Below are 25,571 nucleotides of genomic sequence, written 5' to 3' on the forward strand. Positions count from 1 at the left end.
AAGTTAATGTTTTAAGTTATCGTTAACCTTATTATGCCTTGCGTTCCATCGCGGCGGTAACGCCCCGAGGTCGACGCGACGCAGCAGTGGTAGGCGCGCGTGGATTTTGGGGGTGTTACAAAACTGGTATCAGAGCCGAAGGCTCTGAATTTTAAAGACGTTTTAAAAACGATTTCAAAATGGGTAGTATGGGATAGGAGCATATAGAACATATTATGTTATGTGCATTAAGTCATAGGAATGATTGCAAATGTGATTTCGTTTCGTGTCTTGAACTTGAATCTGCTGTTTGATTGTTCAAATTGAAGTTGCGAACGATTCTTGCAATATTCAAATATGAATAGGTAAAGAGGATGTACAAGGATGTTTCAAAAATGGTGTTGAGCTAAAACCTTATTTTTGCGACAAAACTATTTACTTGATTGGAACAATCGTTTGTCTCTTATATATATATTGATATATGTTCGAAAACCTTTAAGGATACTTTATGATATTCCTTGTTATGGGTGTGACGTCTCATGTGAGATGTTTGTGTTGCAAGTCAATAAAGACTTAATATTTGTTCGTGACAACTGCTTGCTATATGTGCAATGTGTATTGGTTAAGAAAGGACAGGATGATATGTGTCACTGAGATAGCTATTATGTTATTTTCAGCGTAGAATGGTTCGGGGGGGAGGCACGCCTGAAACCTCTCTGAATATCGAGCAATCGATACGTGACTTGGTGCAAATCACTGCCAACCTAGCCCAAGGTCACAATCGTGAAGGGGATTTGTCTGAAAAGGTTGCCCGTAGGAACCCACCAATACTGAATGGGAAAGGGGGACCTGAAGAATTAGAGAACTGGGTTGGGGAATTCGATAAACTTTTCTTCACCTCATCTTGCCCTGATGAGAAAACTGTGCCCTTAGCGAGCTACTACCTTCAGGGAGATGCTCATTTCTGGTGGACCCAAGCTAAGAGCAACCTCCTGAGTCAGCCTGGTTTTGGGTGGGAAACTTTCAAAAAGGCCTTAAGGGACAAATTTTACCCTCCATACCTTAAGAAGCAGAAAGCCCAAGAATTTATGATGTTGGAACAAGGGACTCTGTCTGTTGAGGAGTACTACCGGAAATTCATCGAGCTGATGAGATTTGCCCCGGAAATAGCACCTACTGAGGAATCTAAAGCCTCACGTTTCGAACTAGGACTTACCCTTGACCTGCAAGGAAGACTAGGGGGAGATACTTCACCTCTTTAGATCATGTGTTTGGCAAAGCTGCTCATCTTTATGCCATCAGGAAGAGAGAGGAAGGGGGTAAGCAGGGTGAGAAACGAAAGATAATCCAAACCTGAGGTCCAGAAGTTTGAGAAGAAGCATAATGGGAACCAAAACCATCAAGACCCTCAAAGGAATTTCGGTAAGGACCCAATAACAACAACGCTAATCCCAACAACAATAACCGCAATAACAACACCAATAACGCAGACTGAGCGTGTGTATAGGTGTAGAAAGTGCCCTAACAATCATTCTGGTAGAGACTGTGAGGGTAACAAGGTGGAATGTCGAGAATGCGGGAAATTGGGACATAGGGCATATGAGTGCTATTCGAAGAACAAACTGAACCCTAATGGCCAAAAGAATGGGAATTATGGGGACAAACCTCGAAATGGAAATGGAAATGGGAATGGAAATGGGGGAAGTGCTTACAATGGGAATTCTAACTACTCCAAGCCTGTAACCAACACCAATAATCAGACATCTAATGGGAACAATGCAACCAATTCCCAAGATAAGGGCAAGGGAAGCTGTATATGATGTCGACTAGAGAACAAGAGGCTCGAAGGGATGTTGTCTCGGGTACATTTTCTATCAACTCCACTCCTGTTAAAGTATTGTTTGATTCTGGAGCATCATTGTCATTTATTGCCCATTCAACTGTTAGGACTTTAACATTGATCGAGTCTGAGTCGATTTCTATGCCTATAGTCATTCCGTCGTGAGACTGTTAATGCTCTAAAAGATTTCTAAAAGTGCCACTGAAAATAGGAGAGTTTCTTTCCTTCTGACCTGATAGAGTTTAACTTATCAAACCTAGACATTATTTTGGGGATGGATTGGCTTGGAAAGTACATGGCTAAGATAGATTGCGATGCGCAAAAGTGAACTGAGAGATCTTTCGGGAAAAAGAGTGTCATATAGGAGAATACCTCGAGAACCGGAATTAAGGTATCAATGCCTTACAACTTAAGAACTATGTAGACAAGGGATGGCCTCTATTTATGTGTTCGGTGAGAAGAATTGAGGATGATCCGTTAAGACCTGAGGATGTGCCAGTAGTCCGAGAATTTCAGGATGTTTTTCCTGAAGATATACCTGGTATGCCAACAAGGAGAGATGTAGAGTTCACTGTTGACCTAGTACCTGGGACTGGACCAATTTTGAAAGCCCCATATCGAATGGCTCCAGCAGAAATGAACGAGTTGAAAAACCATTGGAGGAACTACTAGACAAAGGGTATATTAGGCCTAGCATGTCACCATGGGGAGCACCTGTCTTATTTGTGAAAAAGAAGGATGGTAGTTTGAGGTTGTGTATAGACTATCGAGAGTTGAACAATGTCACTGTGAAAAACAAGTACCCATTGCCTAGAACTGATGACTTGTTCGATCAACTTCAGGGTGCAGGGATGTTCTCCAAAATAGACTTGAGGTCAGGTTACCATCGATTGAGGATTGTTGATCATGATATACCGAAGACTGCTTTTAGGACTAGATATGGCCACTATGAGTTTACGGTAATGCCTTTTGGGTTATCTAATGCACCTGCAGTTTTCATGGATCTTATGAATAGGATCTTTCGACCCTACCTCGACAAATTTGTCGTTGTGTTCATAGACGATATACTGATCTATTCTAGGAGCAAGGAGGACCATGAGGGTCATTTGAGAGTCATTTTGCAGACACTTAGGGACAACCAACTATATGCGAAGTTTTCGAAATGTGAATTTTGGTTGGAAAGAGTCATTTTTGGGTCACTTTGTCTCCAAGGAGGGTGTGTCAGTCGATCCTGCAAAGATCAAAGCCGTGAGTGAATGGCCTACTCCAAAGAATGTCACAGACATAAAAAGTTTCTTGGGTTTAGCCGGTTACTATAGGAGGTTTGTGAAAGACTTCTCCAAAATAGCAAAGCCCATGACCAATTTGATGAAGAAGGATTGTAGGTTTAACAGGAATAGGACAGTGAGAAAGCTTTCCAAACGCTCAAAGAAAGGTTAACATCAGCCCCTGTCCTAACCTTGCCTAGCGGGAATGAGGGATATGATGGGTATAGTGATGCGTCCAAGAATGGGTTGGGTTGTGTTCTTATGCAAAATGGGAAGGTCATAGCTTATGCGTCTCGGCAGTTGAAGCCATATGAAGTCAATTACCCAACACACGACTTAGAATTGGCCGCAATAGTGTTTGCCCTAAAAATCTGGAGACACTACCTTTACGGGGTGACTTGTCGAATCTTCACTGATCACAAAAGTCTCAAATACATCTTCACCCAGAAAGACCTTAACATGAGACAGCGCAGATGGTTAGAGCTCATCAAGGACTATGACTTAGACATCCAGTACCATGAGGGTAAAGCTAACGTCGTTGCTGATGCATTAAGTCGCAAGTCTAGCCATAGCCTGAGTACATTAGTCGTTGCCGACAAACTTTGTGAGGAGTTTTCTAGACTCCAGTTAGAAGTTGTTCATGAAGGGGAGGTAGAAAGATTGCTGAGTGCCTTAACCATCGAGCCCAACTTTCTAGACGAAATAAGAGAAAATCAACCTGGGGATGTGAAGCTTGAGCGAGTCAAAGCAAAGCTTAAGGAGGGAAAAGCAGAAGGGTTTGCGATCCATGAGGATGGAAGCATAAGATATAAGGGTAGGTGGTGTGTGCCACAAAAATGTGAAGAATTGAAACAAAAGATAATGGGTGAGGGTCATAACACGACTTATTCCGTCCACCCAGGGAGATAAGTTATATAAGGACCTCAAGAAGATGTTCTGGTGGCCTGGGATGAAAAGAGCAGTAGCTGAATTTGTTTCAAAATGTCTAACATGCCAGAAAGTCAAAAGTGAACACAAGAGACCTCAAGGAAAGATTCAACCTTTAGACATTCCGACATGGAAATGGGACTCATATCCATGGATTTCGTTGTAGCCTTACCTAGGAGTCGGGGAGGCAATAATACCATATGGGTGATAGTGGATAGACTAACCAAAACGCAAGGTTCATACCTATGAAAGATACGTGGAGTATGGAAGCCTTAGCCAAGGCCTATGTGAAAAATGTATTCGATTGCATGGAGTACCCACGAGTATAGTATCAGATAGAGATTCGCGATTCCTTTCGAATTTCTGGAAAAAGGTTCAGGAAGCTTTTGGTAGTGAGCTATTGATGAGTACAACTTTTCACCCAGCTACAGATGGTCAAACTGAAAGAACTATTCAGACATTAGAGGACATGTTGCGAGCATGTGCCTTAGAATACCAGGGATCATGGGAAGACCATTTAGACCTCATAGAATTCTCATACAACAACAGCTACCATGCTAGTATTAAGATGGCACCATTTGAAGCACTATATGGGAGAAAGTGTCGTAGCCCTTTGTGTTGGAACGACATTAGTGAGACTGTGGTGTTAGGACCTGAGATGATTCAGGAGACAGTGGATCAGGTGCGATTCATTCAAGAAAAGATTAAGGCTGCACAGGAAAGGCAGAAATCCTATGCGGATCAGAAGCGAAGGGATGAGAATTACGAAGTCGGGGAAAAAGTATTGCTTAAGGTGTCTCCAATGAAAGGAGTGATGCGATTCGGGAAAAAGGGGAAGCTAAGCCCTAAATTCATAGGACCATATGAGATTCTGGCGGAGTAGGCAAAGTCGCTTATCGCCTAGATTTGCCCAATAACTTAGAAAGGGTCCATAATGTGTTTCACGTATCCCAACTACGGAGATATGTACCGGATGAGTCACATGTACTTGAACCGGAAAATGTCGAAATAGACGAAACCTTATCCTATGAGGAGAAACCTGTCCAGATACTAGACCGCAAAGTGCGTAGTACGAGGAATAAGGACATCAGAATTGTCAAAGTGTTGTGGAGAAATCAAAATACTGAAGAAGCCACCTGGGAAGCCGAAGATGCAATGCGTCTGAAGTACCCTGAGCTTTTTCAAGAGGTACGTGAGTTACGGGGACGTAACTTTTCTTTTAAGGGGGGAAGAATGCGATAGAATTTCGCGCTTTCACCCTAAAGTATGTTAATTATGATAGTTATTTGTAATTATTGCTGATCTGTTGTGCGAACGTTAGAAAACGCTTATGAAATTTTGGGACTTAGAAGTGCAAAAGATCGTCGTTAAGACTGGCTACCTCCAAGTTTCGGGACGAAACTTCTTTTAAGGGGGAAAGCCTGTAATACTCCGTATTTTGAGAATTAATTCGTATTAATTAAGAAAATATAAAGAAGTTAATAAAAAGGTATTTTAATATTACTTACAGAATAATAAGAATATAATATATTAATACGAGTCGGTTGTGTTAATTTCGGGTTTATAAAGGTTAAACCGAGTTCACCCGATCTAGGGTTACCACTTTTGGAAGGGGTATAAAAGGGAAAGTAAGAGGAGAAATTTCAGAAAACCCTAAATTCTTCCTTTCCTCCTTCAGCCGTCACCTTCCTTTCCTTCTCTTTTCTCTCTCGCTGCTCTCCTCTTCTCTGTCGCTGTTCCCTCTCTTTCTTCGTCTCTCTCTCGCCGTGTGCTGCTGTGCGAGGCTCGCGTGGACGAGGCTTCGCGAGTCCGAGGCTGCAGGCGTGCCGGTGTGTGCGAGACGAGCAAGGGACGAGGTTGTGCAATTGGGCGAAAGGCGCGCGACGAGGGAGCCCGTGAGTGTTCGAGGGGTGCGAGGGCTGCGAGCGACAGATCTGCGCGAGGTTGCTGTTGCTGTTGTGCGACGAAGCTCGAAGTACGAGTCGAGTGGTTCGAGTGTTGAGCGAGGGACGACGAAGGCTTGTGCGAGTGGTGCGAAGCTCGCGTGAGCGACGAGGCCTGCTGCTGCTGTGCGCAGGTGTGTGCGAGGTGCGGTGCGAGCCAGGCAGGGCTGTGCGACGAAGTTGCGTGCCGTTGCCGGAAATCGGTCGCCGGAACTTAATTTCCGACGAGCTTAACGGTATAAAAATTTTTTATATATTGAATATATTATATTAAGTTTGATTATAATTTACGTTTTCATAATTATGTTAAATTATAATTAGTTAATTAATAATTCAAGTTAATGAGTTTACTTTACTGATCTAAGTATAATTGCGGATCTGACTTTCGGACAAAATACTGGATTGGACCTAAGACTTTTGGACATAAGACTTTTGGACATAAGATTTTGGACATAAAACATGGTTGGGCTTAAGTTAACTGGTTTGGTAAAGATAGTGGACTAATGACACTAACTAATATTAGTATGTTCACTAGCTTTGACTCCTAAAAGACGTTAAACTCTTTATAATAAGAAAAGTAACGAAAATTCTTAAACAAGGGGTTTATTAATCGTTTACTTCGAATTATTAAACCGTATAGTCTTAGTTACGTAGTAGTTGTTAATATTACCAACGACGTAGCACTAAAGCTTTTATTTAACGGTTTAGGTCCCAATTTCATAAGCGGAACGTTCGATTAAGACAGCGAAAATTCTCCGTTACAAGGTACGTACGCGTACCAGTTTAATCCCAAGTATTAGTATCATGATTAGGTTGCAATCTATGTTATTGGAACCTAGAAGCATGATAGGGAATGTTTGATTGATTGAGATTGTCTGGTTAGACATTTGTAATTGAAATTGATATGTTGCATGGGAATGCGTAATTCTATCGTAGTATTTCAAAGAGCATTTTTAATCTATCCATAGTGTAACCATGTTGTTACAAGAGATATGATTTGAGCATAAGAGGACAGGTAAATGATTCTATGTATCCATAGTGTAACAAGGTTGTTACAAGAGATACGATTTGAGCATTTTAATGAAGAGAACAGGTAATTGATTCTATGTATCCATAGTGTAACAAGAGTGTTACAAGAGATACGATATGTGGTTATGAAATGAATGGTTAATATTAAAATGAATTATGGCAATATCTTGTAGCTGGACTCCCTACAAGTGATGAACAATGGGGGGAGTGTGGGACTTGTCCTACGCTCCTACGCAGGCCTACTGTGACGACAGTAGTGTCCTTATATTTTGACACTCAAGTAGGCGGAAGGTTCCGTTCGATCTTGGGGGTATGCATACTAAGGTGATGGGTGTGAGACGGCTCGAAACCGTATTTGCATTTCATCTAACAGACCTAGTGTCTGTTAAGGATTCAGTAGCCCGTATGATTCTAGTAAGATGACGGTGCCCGTTCGATGCCAATTAAAGATTAAAGGTTAAAGGATAAAGGATGTAACATAGTGTAGCATCATACTTAAGATTGTTCATGTGTGCATCATTTATGTTTACATGTATTCAATGGTTCATTACGTACTCAGCATAGCTGATTGTGTGTTATTATGTGTTTGATGAACTGCGATGAACCATTGATGCTACAATGGGGAGCAGACTAGGTGTGCTGGTGCTGCTGCATAATCTCGAGCATACGGGGACTAGGCTTGGGTATTTACACTTAAAGCATTTTGAAATAAGTATTATTGGTTTTTCCAAGACTTATATATGTTTTGTGGTTTGAATGAAAGGGGTCATTGATGATTCCCGAGTTGTATTTATATTTTAATTCCGCTGCATTTTAGTTTTCAAGTTAATGTTTTAAGTTATCGTTAACCGTTATTATGCCTTGCGTTCCATCGCGGCGGTAACGCCCCCGAGGTCGACGCGACGCAGCAGTGGTAGGCGCGCGTGGATTTTGGGGGTGTTACAAATTAAATGTAGCTTTAGCCGATTGAAAAGCATTTAGCAATGACATTATTGGCAATAAATGTCAAAAAAAAGGTTGCAACTACCCATACTAAATGGACATTATTTACCACAATGCATCTGTTGTAAACGCATATTATTGTTGTATACTTATATAACTGCTATATGAACCACGCTTTTCTCGTAGAGGGTGGAAGGTGAAGGTTAGCATACCATACTTTGGACATGCTTGGCAAAAGTAGTTGTTTCGGTAGCTATTAGCTGTAAAAGTAGTTGTTAGTTGTTTAACTTGTTGTCAGCTGTCAGATATTAGTTGTTTAACTAGTTGTCAGCTGTCAGATATTAGTTGTTAGAGTTCGAATGTGAAAATAGCTTTTATGATAAATAGTGTTCGGTAAAACTAGTTGTTAGTTTAAAAAAGTAACAAAAATAAACTATTTTCAATCTTCAAAAGTTATCTTTGTCCCAAAGCTAACATTTGTAGCTTTTTCAAAAAATTAGTTCAAAAACGAAAAGCTACTCCAAACATGTTGAAGTTGTTACTTCTCCTACTGCTCAAAGCTCAAGCTCAGCTTACACTTCAGCTCCAAGCTTCTTCATCAGCAAGCAAAGAACGAAACGTCTAACAAACTCTGCCAGCTCAGCTTCTCCTATAATTAACTATTTATATATAGTTATAGCCTATTTGTAATTAGTTAGTAGTTGTTAGTTGTTGTATATATATTGAGCTAGCTTTGTAAATTAGTTTCAGTGATTTTAGTTTACATTCAATACATTTCTCTCTTTAAGAAGAGTAGAATAGATCTCTTCTCTCTAAAATTCAAGAAAAGTTCAATCAATGTTGAATATTTTCAGCTGATTCAATCACATTTCTTAATTTATATTGAGATTTTCATCATGGTATCAGAGCAACTTTCCCGCTCAAACTAATTTTTTCGCAATTCTTATTTGAAGTTTGATCATCTAGCTCAAAATTTGGAAATCTAGAAGTTCCTAAAGAAATTAGTCAGATGTCTCTTCTTCGTTTGAATATTATACTGTAAGTTCGTTAGATCATCTTTTCATTTCTTGAAATTCATCTGCTCATTTGTAAAATTTATCTCTTCAATTCAAAATGCCTAGAAATTCACAAGAAACTAACTCAATTAAACCTTGAAATGATGAAAGATCGTAGTAGTCCTTATTACCTTAGTTCATCTTATCTTAATACTGCAAAATTAGTTTCTACTTTGTTTTATGGAAATGCCTTTTCTAACTGGAAAAGATCAATGATTATAACACTATTTGTAAGGAACAAATTAGGATTCATTGTTGGATCTTTATCCAAACCTACTAGAAATGTTGGGCTTCTGAAAATATGGAATAGATGCAGTTATTTAGTGATTTCGTGGTTTTTAGCTTCACTACATCAAACTATAGCTAGATCAATTTTATATTTCAAAACTCCTAGAGAAATCTGGAAAATCTTGAGGAGAGGATTGGTAGTATTGTTGGAACAAAATTATATGGATTACAATAAGAGTTATATGATGTGGTTCAAGAAGAAAATGAAAATATATCTAAGTTTTACACTATAATCAAGTCAATTTGGGACAAGATTGATGGCTTGGATCCTTGTTCCTTCTTGTGTATGTACTGGTTGCAACATTAATTTGACAAAACAAATTCTGGTGTCTAAACAAAACACTAGGCTCCTCCTTTTCTTAATGAAAGTGAGCATAAATTACGCCTTTGTTAAAAGCACAATACTAATGATGCAACCCCTTCCTAATATTACTCAAGCCTATAGATTGTTGTGTCAAGAAGAAAATCATAGGAATTTGAGTGAGTCTACAAAAAATAGCAATGAGGTGATAGCTTTCACAACAAAATCACATACTCATCACAAGTTTTACAAGTCACAACACAATCCAAGAGTTACTTTCAATACACCTAGTACTCAAACTGGTCAAGGAAGGATGCTTGCTGGAAACAAGAGAAACTCAGCTTATGTTCAAGGATGTTTAGCAAAACATATTTGTCAAATATGTCCCATGGCAAAACAACCCAGGAAATCTTTTCCAATTAGCACCATTAAATCTACATTTGCATTGCTTTCCAATTGCTCCATATAGATGTTTGGGGTCCCTACAAAAACATATACATATACTGGTCACACTGTGTTTCTTACCATAGTTGATGACTTTACAAGAGTCACTTGGACTCACTTAATGAAGAACAAGACTGATTCTATTACTCTTATGATGCCCTTCTTACATTTTATTGATACTCAATTTCATGCTCAGTGCAAACTGTATGAACAGATAATGCTCCAGATCTTGTAGAAGGAGATATGAAACAACTTTTCTTTTATAAAGGCATAGAAAATCAAAGGAGTTGTAGTGGCACACCCCAACAAAATGGGGTAGTTGAAAGAAAGCATAGACACCTGCTGGAAACTAGTAGGCCTCTTTTGCTTCATTCCAAACTTCCACCAAATTATTGGGGTGAATGCATTCTCACAGCCACATATTTGGTGAATAGAATACTCTTAAGTAGCATCAATTAGAGATGGTAGTGGTAATGGACCCTACCAGGATCCGTGGATCCAACTTCATTTTTGACGAATTTGGGTCCTCAAATTTTGGACTCTATGGATCCGGGTAGGATCCTCCTTAAAAACGGATCCGAATCGGGTCCTAAAATTTTTACCCAAATCCAGATCCGTTTACCCATTTTTATAATAATAATATTATAATATTAGTTATTACATGTAAAACGTATTTTCGCTTGAATTTCGGATTATTGTTCTAATTAATGTGTGCTTTTTGGTGCGAATTTACTAGATAATTAAGTTCAAAATTTGGGTTGATAACTAATCTACAATTTGATAATTGACTAGTTGTAAGCAATTAATGTTTATTTTTCAAAAATTAAATGTATTTTTTGGTTGATATTAGATGACTCTATTGTTTAAAATCTTTAATTATTGTGAGAATTAGGGTAGTTTGAAGACAATAGGCAAGGATCCGTTTAGGACTCGGATTCCTAGGATCCATACGGATCTGGATCCTCATTCTTAATTACCTAGTGGATCCAAGTAGGATATGGATCCTTGTTTAAAAAAGGGATCTGGATCGTATAGTACCCTGTCCAGATCTTACCCATTGCCATCTCTAGCATCAATCATCTCACCCCTTATGAGAAACTCTTTCTTCATAAGCCTTTTCTTGATTCACCGGGGCTTCGGTCGCCGGCTCCCCTGTCATCAGGTCACCAACTTCCTTGACCTTCCGGCACTGGGCAGGCGTCAGTCCCCATACATGGTCTTACGACTTTGCGGAGACTTGTGTTTTTGGTAAACAGTCGCCCGGGCCTGGTCACTTCGACCCCCTTTGTGAGGGGCACCCCTTCTCCCGAAGTTACGGGGCTATTTTGATCATAAATTTTTTGACTTTTATGCTATGCCAATACTTCTCTTGTTAACATATCCAAGTATGATCCTAAGGTCAATCCATGCATTTTTCTTTGATATCCTTCAACACTTCTCCTAGATCTTATTATTAACAAGATCGATCATCATCTCCAGAGATATTACATTCTTTGAAAAGCACTTTCCATACCAAGTTGTTGCTCAAACAAACACTCCTATTTCACATACTTACCCTTCTCAAATATTTCTACCTATTGCCACTGTTCTAAGTGATTCATTTCCCTCACTTCCTGTTCTTACAACCACATCCTCATGATTCTACTTCCTCTCTCCCTGTTACTTCTCCCTCACATATCAGTCCTCCACCACCTCCAATTTCTTCACCACCTAGTAGATCCACTAGAGTTAGTAAACCTTCAACTCACTTACAAGATTTGGTTTGTTCTACTTCATTCTCTTCTCACTGGTGCAATCTTATTTCTTCTAATCATTTTCCATCTTCTTCCTAAGCTTTCATGGCTTCATTATTTACTAACATTGAACCTACCTGTAACACAAAAGCTACTAAGAATCCAATGTGGCTTGAAGCCATGGATAAAAAAAATCAAAGCATTGGATGACAATAATACCTGGGAAATTGTTTCACTTCCCTCAGGGAAGAAACCAATATGTTGCAAGTGGGTGTATAGAATAAAAAGGAAGGTTGATGGTTTTCTCCTTTAATTTCTCAACAAAAGTTCACAAAAGAATTACTTCAAGATAATGGTCTTTATTTCACCAGAAATACTTCTACTCCCTTACCTACTCACACAAAACTTTGGAGTGATAAAGGAGAACTATGTTCAGATCATGCTGCTTATAGGAGCCTTGTTGGCAAGTTGAACTTTCTCACAAACTCTAGCCCTAATTTAGCCTTTGATGTTCAAATTCTACGTCAATTCATGCACTCACCTAGAGTTTCACACTACCAGGCTCTTGTTCATACACTTAATTATGTGCATACTACTGCTAATCAAGGAATATTGCTCAAAGCTTCAAATAGGCTCACACTTCAGGCTTATAGTGATTCAGATTGGGCCTCTGTCCCAACACCAGAAGATCAGTCGATGGCTATATTATGCTTCTTGGAAATTCCCTTATCAGTTGAAAATCTAAGAAACAAGGCACTACATCTAAGTCCTCCTCAGAGGCTGAGTATAGGGCTATGGCCCAGACTACTGCCGAAGTCTGTTGGCTAGTTCATTTGCTCACAGAGTTAGGCATTTCCTCTCTCACTCCTGTTACATTACATTGTGACAAAACGTCTGCTTTACATATAGCAAAAAAATCATGTTTTTCATGAAAGGACAAAACACATAGAAGTGGATTGTCACTTTACAAGAGAAAAAGTCCTAAAAGGTCTTCTACTATTAAGCAACTTGTCTACTCCAAATCAATTGGTTGATGTCTTTACTAAGATCTTACATATAGCTCAACATAAAGACTTACTCTCCAAACTAGGAATGACCATCTCCTAGTTTGAGGGGAGGGGGGTGTTGAAGTTATTGCTTCTCTCCTTGCTCAAAGCTGAAGCTCAACTCACACTTCAACTCAAGCTTCTTCATCAATAAGCAAAGAAACGTCTAACAAACTTTGCCATCTCAGCTTCAGAAATGCCTCTTAACACTAAACCAAACTTTAAAGGAGTCAATTTGGGCTCCTCAAGGGTTGGTTATCATTATTTTCTAATCCAACTTGATGTAGCCTAGAATAGGAATACAAGAGCGGTTGGGTTTGGTTGGGCTATAGAGGATAGTGATATGTCTATTTTATACAGAGATTTTACCTCCGTCCCTCACTCATTATTGGTTTTAAATGCGCTCTTCGGAGCCATTTTTAGTACTAATGTGCTCCTTGTAGTGTGTTTGTATTTTCAGATTGATCATTGTAGGAATTTGCATATTTTAGTGCATTTCCTACTCATTTATATCACTACAAGAGATGATGTACTTTCGAGAGCACGAGCATTGAGTTGGAAGACTTTTGAAGCAAAGCGAATAATAAAAGAAGTAGAAAAATGACTCCAGTCCACTCTTTTGATTATATCTTAAGTTATACAAATCCAAATAGAGTGATTTCAATTGTGTTAGATTCTACATTTCAAGAGCTTTCCAACGAGTGGTCATTTGCCTAATTCCGACGAATAACGAAGAAGTTATGGCGTTTTAAAGATTGAGATTTTGTGCAGTCTGACGACCGCCCGGCCGGGCGAAATCCGCCCGGGCGGTCGGGCGAGTTCTACTTAATCAATTTCAGACGATTGAAAGAGCCAAGGAGATTTCATTTGCGGGCTCGACCGGGCGAAATCCGCCCGGGCGGTCGGGCGAGGCGAACGAAGACCTGCTGAAAGGCGCCCGGTCAGGCGCGACGAAGGATTATAATACCTGACGACCGCCCGACCGGGCGAAATTCGCCCGACCGGTCGGGCAAGACGATCTTTGAGCGTTTTAAGCGTGTGTTGCGCCAGATTTATGAGACATATAAATACCTATTTTCTTAGAATTAGAAATTACGCCTTTTTACTAGAGAATACATTTTATAACTTTTTAGAGAGCTTTTGAGTTTACTCCATTGTTAAACATTGATTACTACGCTTTGATTCCTTCAAGTAAAGACTAAGTTTTCTTAATCTCTTCTTTCCTTCATTATTATCATGTCTTTTAATTTGTTCATTATTTGTTTTGGTATTTCAATTATGTGTGAGTAGTCCATTAATCTAGGGTTAAGTAAAACCCTAGCAATGATTTAATATATGAATTCTTCCATTAATCCCAAGTTTATATGATCAATTGTTCTTGTTTGATTGGATTGTTCTTATGCTCATTATCATACTAGGGATAGGTGATTTTGATTTGACTCCGTATATCTTATTTTCAAGGGAATTGAATCTAGATGGTTTTGTTGATCCAATCAATGGTATGAATATCTTCTATGGGAATAGTTAGATGGGATTGCTAGGAATTTAATTGTGATGCTATGCTTAATGCCTCTTTCTTGCATGATTCTATGGGAATAGGTTTGATTTGCTTGTTTTAGAGTAGCCATTGGTACTCGGGAGAGATCTTTGGTAATTATAGGGTGCATTACTCCTCTTGAATTCTTGATTATATCATTTGGGATGGAAATTATTCATGTATTGGTCATGCTAGTGGTGATGCTTAATTCTAGATGTTTTAATTAATTGATTATATCTTGTGTGTTCTTAGTAATTATCGTAGTTTAGCGTTAGTCTTAGTTCAACACCTTTTCATCATGTTTGTCACTTGTTTAGTTAATTGAGTCAAGATACTAGTGTTTGATACTGTTTGTCCCTGTGGATTCGACCCTGACTTGCCTGCTACATAGTTAGGAGTTAGTTAGGAATTACTTTTGATAGGTGCGCGACACGCCTACCAAATTTTGGCGCCGTTGCCGGGGACTAACGGTATTAGATTAGTTTATCTTTGATTTATTTAGCTAAACTGTCTTTGTTCGATCATTGTCACTCTATTTGCTGTTTGATCTTTTTCTTTCAGTCTTTTTGTTGCATGCACACTCGTAGTAAGGGTCCACAAGATCTAATTACTCTTGATCGCGAGATCGAAGCTACAGCAAGGAGAAGGTCGAAGAAGAAAACAACAACAAGAACCAACAATGGGAGACGAAGCACCACCAAAGTCTCTACGGGAATATGCTATGCCCGATGAGACCACCACCACCATAACCAGACCAACAACCGCTGCCAATCATTTCGAGCTCAAGCCACAATTCATCCAGTTTATCTCACAGGATTCTTATGCGGGAACACCCAAAGAGAGCCCTACTGATCATTTGGCTAACTTTTTAGAAAAATGCAATACTTTGAAATTAACTAAGTTTCTGATGATCTAATTCGATACTGTGCTTTTCCTTTTTCTCTCAGGGACGAAGCAAAGGAATGGTTTAAGGAAGAAGAAGTGAGGAAGATTGCCACATGGCCAGAACTGAAGAAGGCTTTCCTTTACAAGTTCTTCCCTCCTATGAGAACTTCCAAGTTCAGAAACGAGATATCTGGCTTTCAACAACATGAATTGGAGTCTCTCTATGAAGCATGGCAGAGATACAAGGCTTTGCAAAGGCAGTGTCCACACCATGGCATTCCTGAGTGGCTACTAATTCAGACATTCTACAATGGTCTGAAGCATGAAGTTCGCAGTTCTATTGATGCCGCATCTGGCGGTACTTTCATGGCAAAATCCAGAAGCTGCGAAGACATTGTTGGATGATATGGCTGCCAACAATTACTTGAATGACTGGAGTATATCTCGTGGAGCCCCTAAAAAGGGAGGTAAGTATGAGGTTGATGCTATTGCTACTTTATCTAACACTGTGCAGGTTTTGGCAGCTAAGGTTGACCAATTGAGTAGCAGATCAATAGCACCTGTTTGTGAGATTTGTGAAGTGCAAGGTCACTCATTTAATGAGTGTCAATACAATACCATGGGAGCGGTAACTGAGCAAGCTAATGCCCTCCTAAACACAAACACAAGACCACAAAACAACCCATACTCAAACACATATAACCCAGGTTGGAAGAATCATCCAAATTTCTCTTACAAAAATAACCAACCTCAACCTCCACCCACAAACTACTCCCAACCACCCGGTTTCCAACAAAGGCCACCATTCTCCTCCTCCGCATCTTCAACATCCAATCTTGAAACCATCATAGAGAATTTAGCTTCTTCTCAAGCAAAGCAAATTGAATATCAAGCGAAGCAGAATGACTTCTTCAACAACTCCCTTCAACAAATTCATGCTCATAATAAAATGATGGAAATCAGATGACAACAACTAGCCCAACAAATAAGCCACCTCTCTAAACCTTCAGGCCAACTTCCTGGGCAAACTGAACCAAATCCTAAGGGGCATATCAATGCCATTTCATTGAGGAGCGGTAAAGAACTGCCAGAGCCTACAAGGAGGGTAACTGAGCAAAAGAACACTGCAAAAGAGGTTATAGAGTTGAGTGAGGAAGTTCAAGGGAAGACGGGTTTGGAAGAGGAAGCTAAGGAGACTGAGAAAAAGGAACCTATTGTCACACCTATTGCACCATACAAGCCACCTGTTCCATTCCCTCAAAGATTGGCACAAGCAAAGCTAGAGAAGAAGTATGGGAAGTTCCTTGATATTTTGAAGAAGTTGCACATTAACATCCCTTTCTTGGATGCTATCTCAGAGATGCCTTCTTATGCTAAGTTTTTGAAAGACATGCTTTCCAACAAAAGAAAAATTGAAGAGAATGTCACTGTTTCACTAACAGCTGAGTGTAGTGCCATTTTGCAGAACAAGCTTCCAAAGAAGCTAGGAGATCCAGGCAGTTATTCTATTCCTGTTAAGCTTGGTGATATTGAGATCAAGAATGCCTTATGTGATCTTGGGGCAAGTGTCAGTCTCATGCCCTTGTCAATCTGCAAGAAGCTCAATATGGGTGAACTGAAACCCACACGCATCTCCTTACAACTAGCAGATAGAACAGTCAAGTTCCCCCTTGGCATCCTTGAAGATGTTCCTCTTAGAGTCGGAAAATTTTTAATTCCATGTGATTTTGTTGTTATGGAAATGGAAGAAGATGCAAACGTTCCCATTATTCTTGGGAGACCCTTTTTGGCCACTGCTGAAGCCATAATTGATATGAAAAAGGGAAAAATCACCTTTGAAATAGGTGATGAGAAGATGGAGTACACACTCACAAACTCCAAGGCTTCTCCATCTATGGGAGAAATTGTTGATATAGTGGATGTTCTCAATGAGGATACCCCGGTTAAATCTAGCACTCCTTCTTCTATGTCGATTGAGAGATCACTTGCAAAAATCCAACATTCAGTTGCTGAGATTAAGGCAGAGCAGTGCATTATTCAGAAGAACTTGTCATCCATATTCACAATGTTGGAAAACCTCAATACTTGGATGCAGTCACCAGGGTTTCTGATCCCTTGGCTCTCCCCTCCTTAGTGAGGATTTGTGAGTACCCTGCCCCTTTCTTTGTGTCTACTCTTTACCTTTGTCACACTGCGGACATTGTGACATGCTAGCTTGGGGGAGGGATTTACCACATCATCTGTACATATTCATCATTTAGGCATTTTTACTTTCTGTTTTTGCATATAGTTTCATTATTAAGTTGCATTTTAGGTTGCATTTAGGATCGATCACTGCTGATAGTACACACTAAGCTTGGTTTATGCTCATCTCTATGTGAAGTCTAAGCATGATTGAATAACTCTGAACTATTTTTGATCTCTCCTTGCTCGTTGTGATTTGAATGGTTTGTGGTAAGACGGTTTGATCCTCCCAAGGGAGACTTGACTATGCTTGTTAGCCAAAAATCTACCTAGTGAGGTTATTTGAGCCTAATGGACTAACATTTTTTTAGTCTTTCTTTTCATGTGTGATGCTCTTCCTTGATTATTATCCTCTAGAACTTGCATTGATACTCCTTGAGACCGCATTGACTTGTTTTTGCGTTGAATATGATTGAGGCATCTGTATTCTGAGCTAATAACCAAATGCCACCCTACATTGATTACTCTCTTTTGTCACCCCTCTGAGCCTAGCCTGTTTTCTTGATTAACTACATCTTTAGCCCTTTACCTTGTCCTACCTAGGGAATTGTGAAGCTATGTTGATGAGGTTAACGTTACATTAGAGATATTTTGTGGTGTTTGATTATATTGAGTTACCTCCTCATAGCGTTTTTTTAAAACTCCTATCGATTCTCTGTAGAGAATTTGTTAAATCCTTTATAGAAAAAAAAAAGAGAAAACAGAAGAAAAAAAAAAAGACTGTGATTTATGTCTTTAGTGCGTAATAAAAGGAAATTTGAGTTAATAGTTGATCGAGGAGTTATGAAGTGGCCAATGAAAAAGAGAAAATGAAGTGAAATTAAAATGTGTGTGAGGATTGGTATTTGTTGTCAAGGATGTTTGAAGAAAAAAAAAATAGGAGCTTCACTTTCCCCTTTGAGCACCACTTTCCTAGAACTTTCCACACCCATACCTTAAGCCTACATTACAACCCATATAAAGTCCTCATGATTCTTTGCATATAACATAGTCCCGAAGCGGTGGAGAGTGAGAAGATGTGCAAGCTTATGGTAGGATATAGTCAATGGAATGGAGCTTTGAGTGACTATTTGATCCTTTTATACACATGAGTGTTGTGTGCACGACTAGAGTGAGGGTTTATCATGTATGGTCAAGGCAAGCTTGGGGGAGTAAAGTGGTAGTATTGATTGTCAAGTCACAACTATGAGATCTAGGATTTAGATTGAATAGTTTTGTGTGTATTCCCTTCATGGTCTTATTTTCACATTGAAGATTGATGTGAAAACCGTGTTGTGTGTGTGGCTTGAAGAGTGTTGTGGTTGTGTGTGCTTGAAAACCGTGTGTTTCATGTTGGAATGCTTGTGGACAAGCATTAGTTTAGCTTGGGGGAGTTTGATATGTCTATTTTATACAGAGATTTTACCTCCGTCCCTCACTCATTATTGGTTTTAAATGCGCTCTTCGGAGCCATTTTTAGTACTAATGTGCTCCTTGTAGTGTGTTTGTATTTTCAGATTGATCATTGTAGGAATTTGCATATTTAGTGCATTTCCTACTCATTTATATCACTACAAGAGATGATGTACTTTCGAGAGCAGAGCATTGAGTTGGAAGACTTTTGAAGCAAAGCGAATAATAAAAGAAGTAGAAAAATGACTCCAGTCCACTCTTTTGATTATATCTTAATTATACAAATCCAAATAGAGTGATTTCAATTGTTTAGATTCTACATTTCAAGAGCTTTCCAACGAGTGGTCATTTGCCTAATTCCGACGAATAACGAAGAAGTTATGGCGTTTTGAAGATTGAGATTTTGTGCAGTCTGACGACCGCCCGCCGGGCGAAATCCGCCCGGGCGGCGGGCGAGTTCTACTTAATCAATTTCAGACGATTGAAAGAGCCAAGGAGATTTCATTTGCGGCCGACCGGGCGAAATCCGCCCGGGCGGTCGGGCGAGGCGAACGAAGACCTGCTGAAAGGCGCCCGGTCAGGCGCGACGAAGGATTATAATACCTGACGACCGCCCGACCGGGCGAAATTCGCCCGACCGGTCGGGCAAGACGATCTTTGAGCGTTTTAAGCGTTGTTGCGCCAGATTTATGAGACATATAAATACCTATTTTCTTAGAATTAGAAATTACGCCTTTTTACTAGAGAATACATTTTATAACTTTTTAGAGAGCTTTTGAGTTTACTCCATTATTAAACATTGATTACTACGCTTTGATTCCTTCAAGTAAAGACTAAGTTTTCTTAATCTCTTCTTTCCTTCATTATTATCATGTCTTTTAATTTGTTCTTATTTGTTTTGGTATTTCAATTATGTGTGAGTAGTCCATTAATCTAGGGTTAAGTAAAACCCTAGCAATGATTTAATATATGAATTCTTCCATTAATCCCAAGTTTATATGATCAATTGTTCTTGTTTGATTGGATTGTTCTTATGCTCATTATCATACTAGGGATAGGTGATTTTGATTTGACTCCGTATATCTTATTTTCAAGGGGAATTGAATCTAGATGGTTTTGTTGATCCAATCAATGGTATGAATATCTTCTATGGGAATAGTTAGATGGGATTGCTAGGAATTTAATTGTGATGCTATGCTTAATGCCTCTTTCTTGCATGATTCTATGGGAATAGGTTTGATTGCTTGCTTAGAGTCCATTGGTACTCGGGAGAGATCTTTGGTAATTATAGGGTGCATTACTCCTCTTGAATTCTTGATTATATCATTTGGGATGGAAATTATTCATGTATTGGTCATGCTAGTGGTGATGCTTAATTCTAGATGTTTTAATTAATTGATTATATCTTGTGTGTTCTTAGTAATTATCGTAGTTTAGCGTTAGTCTTAGTTCAACATCCTTTTCATCATCGTTTGTCACTTGTTTAGTTAGATTGAGTCAAGATACCTAGTGTTTGATACTGTTTGTCCCTGTGGATTCGACCCTGACTTGCCCTGCTACATAGTTAGGAGGTTAGTTAGGAATTTACTTTTGATAGGTGCGCGACACGCCTACCAGATAGCGATGGTAACAATTCCTCTCAACATCCACATAGGGAGGGATTGTGGAGCTGTTGTTTCCGATATTCATGCTGAAACACAGGCTCTTCTCAAGGCTATTTCATGGGCCCTCCACTCAGGGCCGTCTTGAATATTTACGGGGACCTGTTCTATAATGGAAATTGGGCACTTTTTTCCCCCTTAGTGATAGAAAAGGACTATAATTTTCATAGAGAGTAGGGAGAATCAATACTGATTGATGGATTGACTTTATTATTATTGATAATTATGAAAAAAATATTAATGACAATACTAAAGTTAAAGATATGAAAGGTTGAATTTTTGGTGAAAGAGATTGAGCAAGATGATAGGGAATAACGAACGTGAATTATGGAGTCCGGAGACGAAGATGTAGAGCGTTTGCCGTTTATACAAAGTATGATATTTTGCAAATTAGGCCCTCTCAGATAAATCCAAAATATTTTGGACCATGGTCCCTATGCAGAGGGGCTCTTCGCACACCCGCAACTACGGCCCTGCCTCCACTCACAATATGAGACGCACAATATTCCACACTGATAGCACAAATCTTGTCTCATTTTTGCAGTTCTTTTGCTTCAGTGGATCTCAAGTGACCTCTCTTACAAATTCATACTTTAGCTAGTCATTTTGATTGGTTTTTTTTTTTGTTAAAGGTGAATCGTTAACAAGTTCAGATAACACATGATATAGCCAAAATCTGTGCTCAAACTTGTTCAAGATTCACCACAAACCTGCTGTAATTCTTTTATTCCACCATCATCAAAAATAATCTCTTAAGCATAACTAGCCAACTAGCATCTCTGCCGCCATTCGAGACAATCACAATAAACATGTACCCGCCAATTTTTTGGAGGTAAGTACGTATCACATCGTTGATGTAAAGTTTCCCGTTATGTTTGACCTCCATCTTCACTTGTTTAATGCCAAGGTTTTCAAGCAAAAAAGAAGTTAGTTATACTATTAAGAGAGATACTGGAGTTGGAAAGCTTACATAGAGATTATTTTGAGAAGAGAAAGACAATTTAATGGGTCCTTTTTACAGTTGGATGTTCGGCCCGGCCGGCCCGACCCTGCGTAGCTTGCAAGGCAGGGGCTTATAATCGGCTTATGGGTAAAGATACAACACGTCGCTCAACCTTATTAGCTTAGCTTGGATTGTATGATCGTATGGCCATTTTTGCCTACTCATTTATTTGAATCCATCAAAAGACGTCATAACAATTAACAATAACACAAGAGAGGAAAGATTCACTCCTGTAACGTAACGTCAAATTATACACTTTCTATATGCAATCTGATGGTTACATGAGTGTACGTTATATGGTGAAAAAGACAGCATTTTCCCTCGAGAATATATAATGTAACTTTGAATAGTAAGCATATATAACAATTTGAACATAATAATTTTTTAGAGATGGTGATAGTAGTATAGTACTATTATATAGGGACCAATTTGCTAGCTGTGAAGCTGTTTAAATTCTCCTAAAGCCAGCAAACCTGCAGCCCACACCAAATTATGCTTCTTATTGGTGGGGTGGGGATGGGGGGACAATCGGAGGACTTAAACTTCAGTACCACTACATTTTGTAAAAAGGAGAGGCTCCTCTCAGTAAATCTTCCTAGGATTTGGCAAGGACTTACCATGATCCCCACTTGGCAGAGAACTCATACATTGTATACCAATTAAAGCAACTTGGGTAGAAAAGTGTCGACGAAGAATTAAAGAAAAATCGACACAGTGATTTAATATGGTTCACTAATTCATGTGTTAGCTAAGCTGCTAAGTTCACACATGAGGGGTAACTATTTTTTTAGGTTTAAAAGAGAATACAGATTACAGAATATGTAGGCATGCAACAGCTAATTATAGGGTTTATATAATACCCACTAACTGACCTAAATAGATGTGACTAAACTCAAAACTAAAACTAAATCAATATTCTAAATAACATATATCGAAAAGTTTAAGGGGGCGTTGCCCCCACGCAGACCCTCGTGATTGGAGCAAAAAACTACTAAAGCGATGATACCAAACTCGAGGAGCTTTAGTTTAGTATTATTGTAGTCGAGATCGTACTATAGACAAAATTTTATCATATCTAATATCCAAATTGAATCAACTTTGGATTAATCAATAACCGAAAAGATGTTCAATCTATTAACAAATTTGCAAAGACTTGAATATGACCCTTACTAACCTAAAAATAGTGAAGGATACCCCAATTGGTACGTAGATCGTGAGGACTTATACATTATATATGAAGCAACTTGTGTTGTATATGTAGTCTTTAATATAATTGCAGTCGAGATCGTATTCAAGACAAATTTATATCATCTTTGATAACAGACCTAAATTAACTTTGCAGTACTGATTAATATGCGAAAAAATATTTAATCTATATATTAACAATCAATTTGCAATGACTTAAATATGATCCTTACTAACCTGAAGATAGAGAAAGAATTGTCACTTGAGTATGATATAAAATGAATTAACACAAAATAAATACCCCGGTTTGATCTCTATTAAAAACTAGACAACTTATATAATATAGCTTATAAGACTTATTACAAATTAACAAAAATATACGCTGATAGTGTTATCTCTATTAAAAACTAGACAACTTATATAATATAGCTTATAAGACTTATTACAAATTAATAAAATATACACTGATATGTATCTAACTTAGGCTCCATTTTACGTAGTTTTTATGTTTGAAACAACATTTAATCTAGTATCTAACAACTTTCAAACATATGGCATAAAATATAAAAAAAATAATGATGATAAATAATCAAGTGATTTTCCCTAGCCTAGAGTAAAATAATTGAGCATCTAGAAAACGGAACTTTTATCGTACATTGGTAGGGCGTGGTATGCACATGCCTACGCATGCCATAACGCGCATGTTGTGCACACGCCGTCCCAAAAACTATATCGATGTGGATGTGTCATTTTTTAGATACGCCAAATGATATGGTAGAATTATTTTTGTCTTGAAAAAGAGGGGAAAACACCCTAGCTAGTATAATTATTTTTTGTTTCAAATTAAAGGAATTAAGCAAAGCACCCATAACAAAAACCATTGAAATTTAGTAAAAAGTTCAGAAATTTCAAGATCCTTGAACTTAAATCATCCCTTACCATATAGTTGAGAAAAGTAAAAATCGGCAACTCCTTTAAACGTCTCAGTCATCTACTATGATGTTCTTCACATACCTGCACAACCATAAAATAATAGCAACATTTAACATTTTCCCCCTTCCAAAAAACAAAAATATCACCAAATAATAAATTGGACACAATAACATCAAAATATCAAGCTAGCTACTTTATGGTTGTTATTAAAAATATATCCCATCTCTTACCCTAGCTACCTTTCATAAGCATCATTAATCGTCTATTGCCAATGCAGCATCATCAAGATTCGCAAATCCAAAAGCATATAATGGATCAATCCAACTCTCAAACTTCATGGATTGTGAATCTTAATGATGCTGCATCAGCAAACAACGATTGCATATCTCCCACAACAAGCTAAGATCCTTTTGATAATAACTCAACAGTCTAGTAACAGTAAAAATTACAAAATACTAACAGGCTAGGATCCTCTCTAATAACTCGAGAGAATCCTACAAACCCTAGATAGATAGACAGATAGATAGATAAATAGACAGATAGATGGACAGATAGATAGATAGATAGATAAAAAGGTGGCGAATTAAGAGGTATAGAACAAGAAATAAACAGCTAGCTTAATTTCGACTCATAAACCATCATTAAGAAGCAAATTAAAGGTAGGAGAGAGAGAGAGAGAGAGGATAATGAATAGAGAAAAAAGAGATAGGGTTTAGTGAAGGCAAGTTGAGAAGCTATAGTCTAAGATATGATAGGTATATATACTACAATAAGTATGGCACTTTTTGGGTTAATACATCTAGTTAAACTCGAAATATGTTACTACATACTTTGTCTAGATATATAGTCGTACGCATCAGCATTATTTTCAACCATCCACATTCATTAGGACGAGTGTCATGTTTTATGAACACTAAATGGAAATAGGACCACCTCTAGGAATTACTAACTTTTTTTCTTTTCAGGAATAGCATGTCATGCAAAAAAGGAAAAAAATTCAACAAGCACTTTTTTTTAATCTTTGCTTTGAAATTTTATTTTTCAAGATTTCATTAATTAATGTATTTTATTTAAATTTGTATCGGGGACTTGTGGGATTAAGAGATAGAAAGAGAAAAAAGACGATTTATGTGATTTGAAAAAAGAAAGAGAGCGAGAACTTAAATACAAAATAGTAAATGGAATAATTATTTTTTAAAAAAATAGGAACATGTTCCAACTAAAAATACGATTTTTTTTTTATATATTTATGATCATCTACCTTCCATTGTGTTGCTTTTTTTTCCATTTCTAGTTCAAGGTATATATATTAATTACTGACCTTTAATTATTAAAATAACTAGTGATTGGTAGGACGATCGATGATGCCAAGTATAATGTTGTTCTACGTTTTAATTTTGGTGAGCGATGGATAACAATTGTTATGATTACTGCATATATGCAAATGTCAATCAATCTCTATTATATAAGGGAAGGGAAAAGGCTATGGTGTCTCTCTATCAAATTACTTAAAAGCCCTCATGATTTTTAAAAACTTAAAATATATCCATATTCACAACACAAATTAAGTAACTTAACATAAACAAAATTATCCTTAAATATTTTCTACAAGCCAACTCAAAAAGTCAAACTAATATATATATGAATTAGCCCACACATGTAGAAGGTATCTTACAAACATGATGAGTAAAATGATTTTAATAATAAACTTGAATTAGCAATAAAAAGGAAGAAATAAAAAATCAATCAACTCGAAAAAGAAATAAAAAAAATAAAATTCAAACCTAAGGTGTTTTTATGTCCATTTAAGTTACTTTGTTTATCACATTGAAAAAAATTGTCTACACGTACTATTATAAAAAGTTTTCGCGGCACATGTATTGCACGCACATAAAGTTAGTAATTTTGAAAGTATGAATTGTTTCATTTTTTTTCA

The 25,571-nt window shown here is 38.0% G+C and overlaps 1 protein-coding gene, 1 long non-coding RNA gene and 1 other non-coding gene across 3 annotated transcripts; 1 reads left to right on the forward strand and 2 right to left on the reverse strand.

Moving 5' to 3' along the window:
- Positions 1–15,388: 15,388 nt before the first annotated feature.
- Positions 15,389–15,495, reverse strand: LOC125493941 (small nucleolar RNA R71). The gene has a single exon (XR_007270264.1). It is a non-coding gene; the product is annotated as a small nucleolar RNA R71 (small nucleolar RNA).
- A 65-nt stretch (positions 15,496–15,560) lies between these two features.
- On the forward strand, positions 15,561–17,351 carry LOC125493852 (uncharacterized). Its single transcript, XM_057391912.1, has 3 exons — positions 15,561–15,804; positions 16,228–16,507; positions 16,625–17,351. Exons 1-3 carry the CDS (start codon positions 15,561–15,563, stop codon positions 17,349–17,351), a joined length of 1,251 nt encoding a protein of 416 aa, XP_057247895.1.
- Positions 17,352–20,704: 3,353 nt separating this feature from the next.
- On the reverse strand, positions 20,705–24,433 carry LOC125493408 (uncharacterized). Its single transcript, XR_007269964.1, has 2 exons — positions 23,866–24,433; positions 20,705–23,716 (listed from the first exon to the last, which is right to left on the reverse strand). It is a non-coding gene; the product is annotated as an uncharacterized LOC125493408 (long non-coding RNA).
- Between the last annotated feature and the right edge of the window lie 1,138 nt (positions 24,434–25,571).

Source organism: Beta vulgaris, chromosome 9, assembly GCF_026745355.1.
Source record: "Beta vulgaris subsp. vulgaris cultivar EL10 chromosome 9, EL10.2, whole genome shotgun sequence".
NCBI classification, from domain to species: domain Eukaryota; kingdom Viridiplantae; phylum Streptophyta; class Magnoliopsida; order Caryophyllales; family Amaranthaceae; genus Beta; species Beta vulgaris.

Coding starts and splice junctions, on each gene's coding strand:
- LOC125493852 (XM_057391912.1), top strand. CDS start 15,561: ATGCCGCATCTGGCGGTACTTTCATGGCAAAATCCAGAAGCTGCGAAG. Junction 15,805..16,227: donor TGAGATTTGTGAAGTGCAAG/GTCACTCATTTA, acceptor CTAAACCTTCAG/GCCAACTTCCTGGGCAAACT. Junction 16,508..16,624: donor CAAGCAAAGCTAGAGAAGAA/GTATGGGAAGTT, acceptor TTCCAACAAAAG/AAAAATTGAAGAGAATGTCA.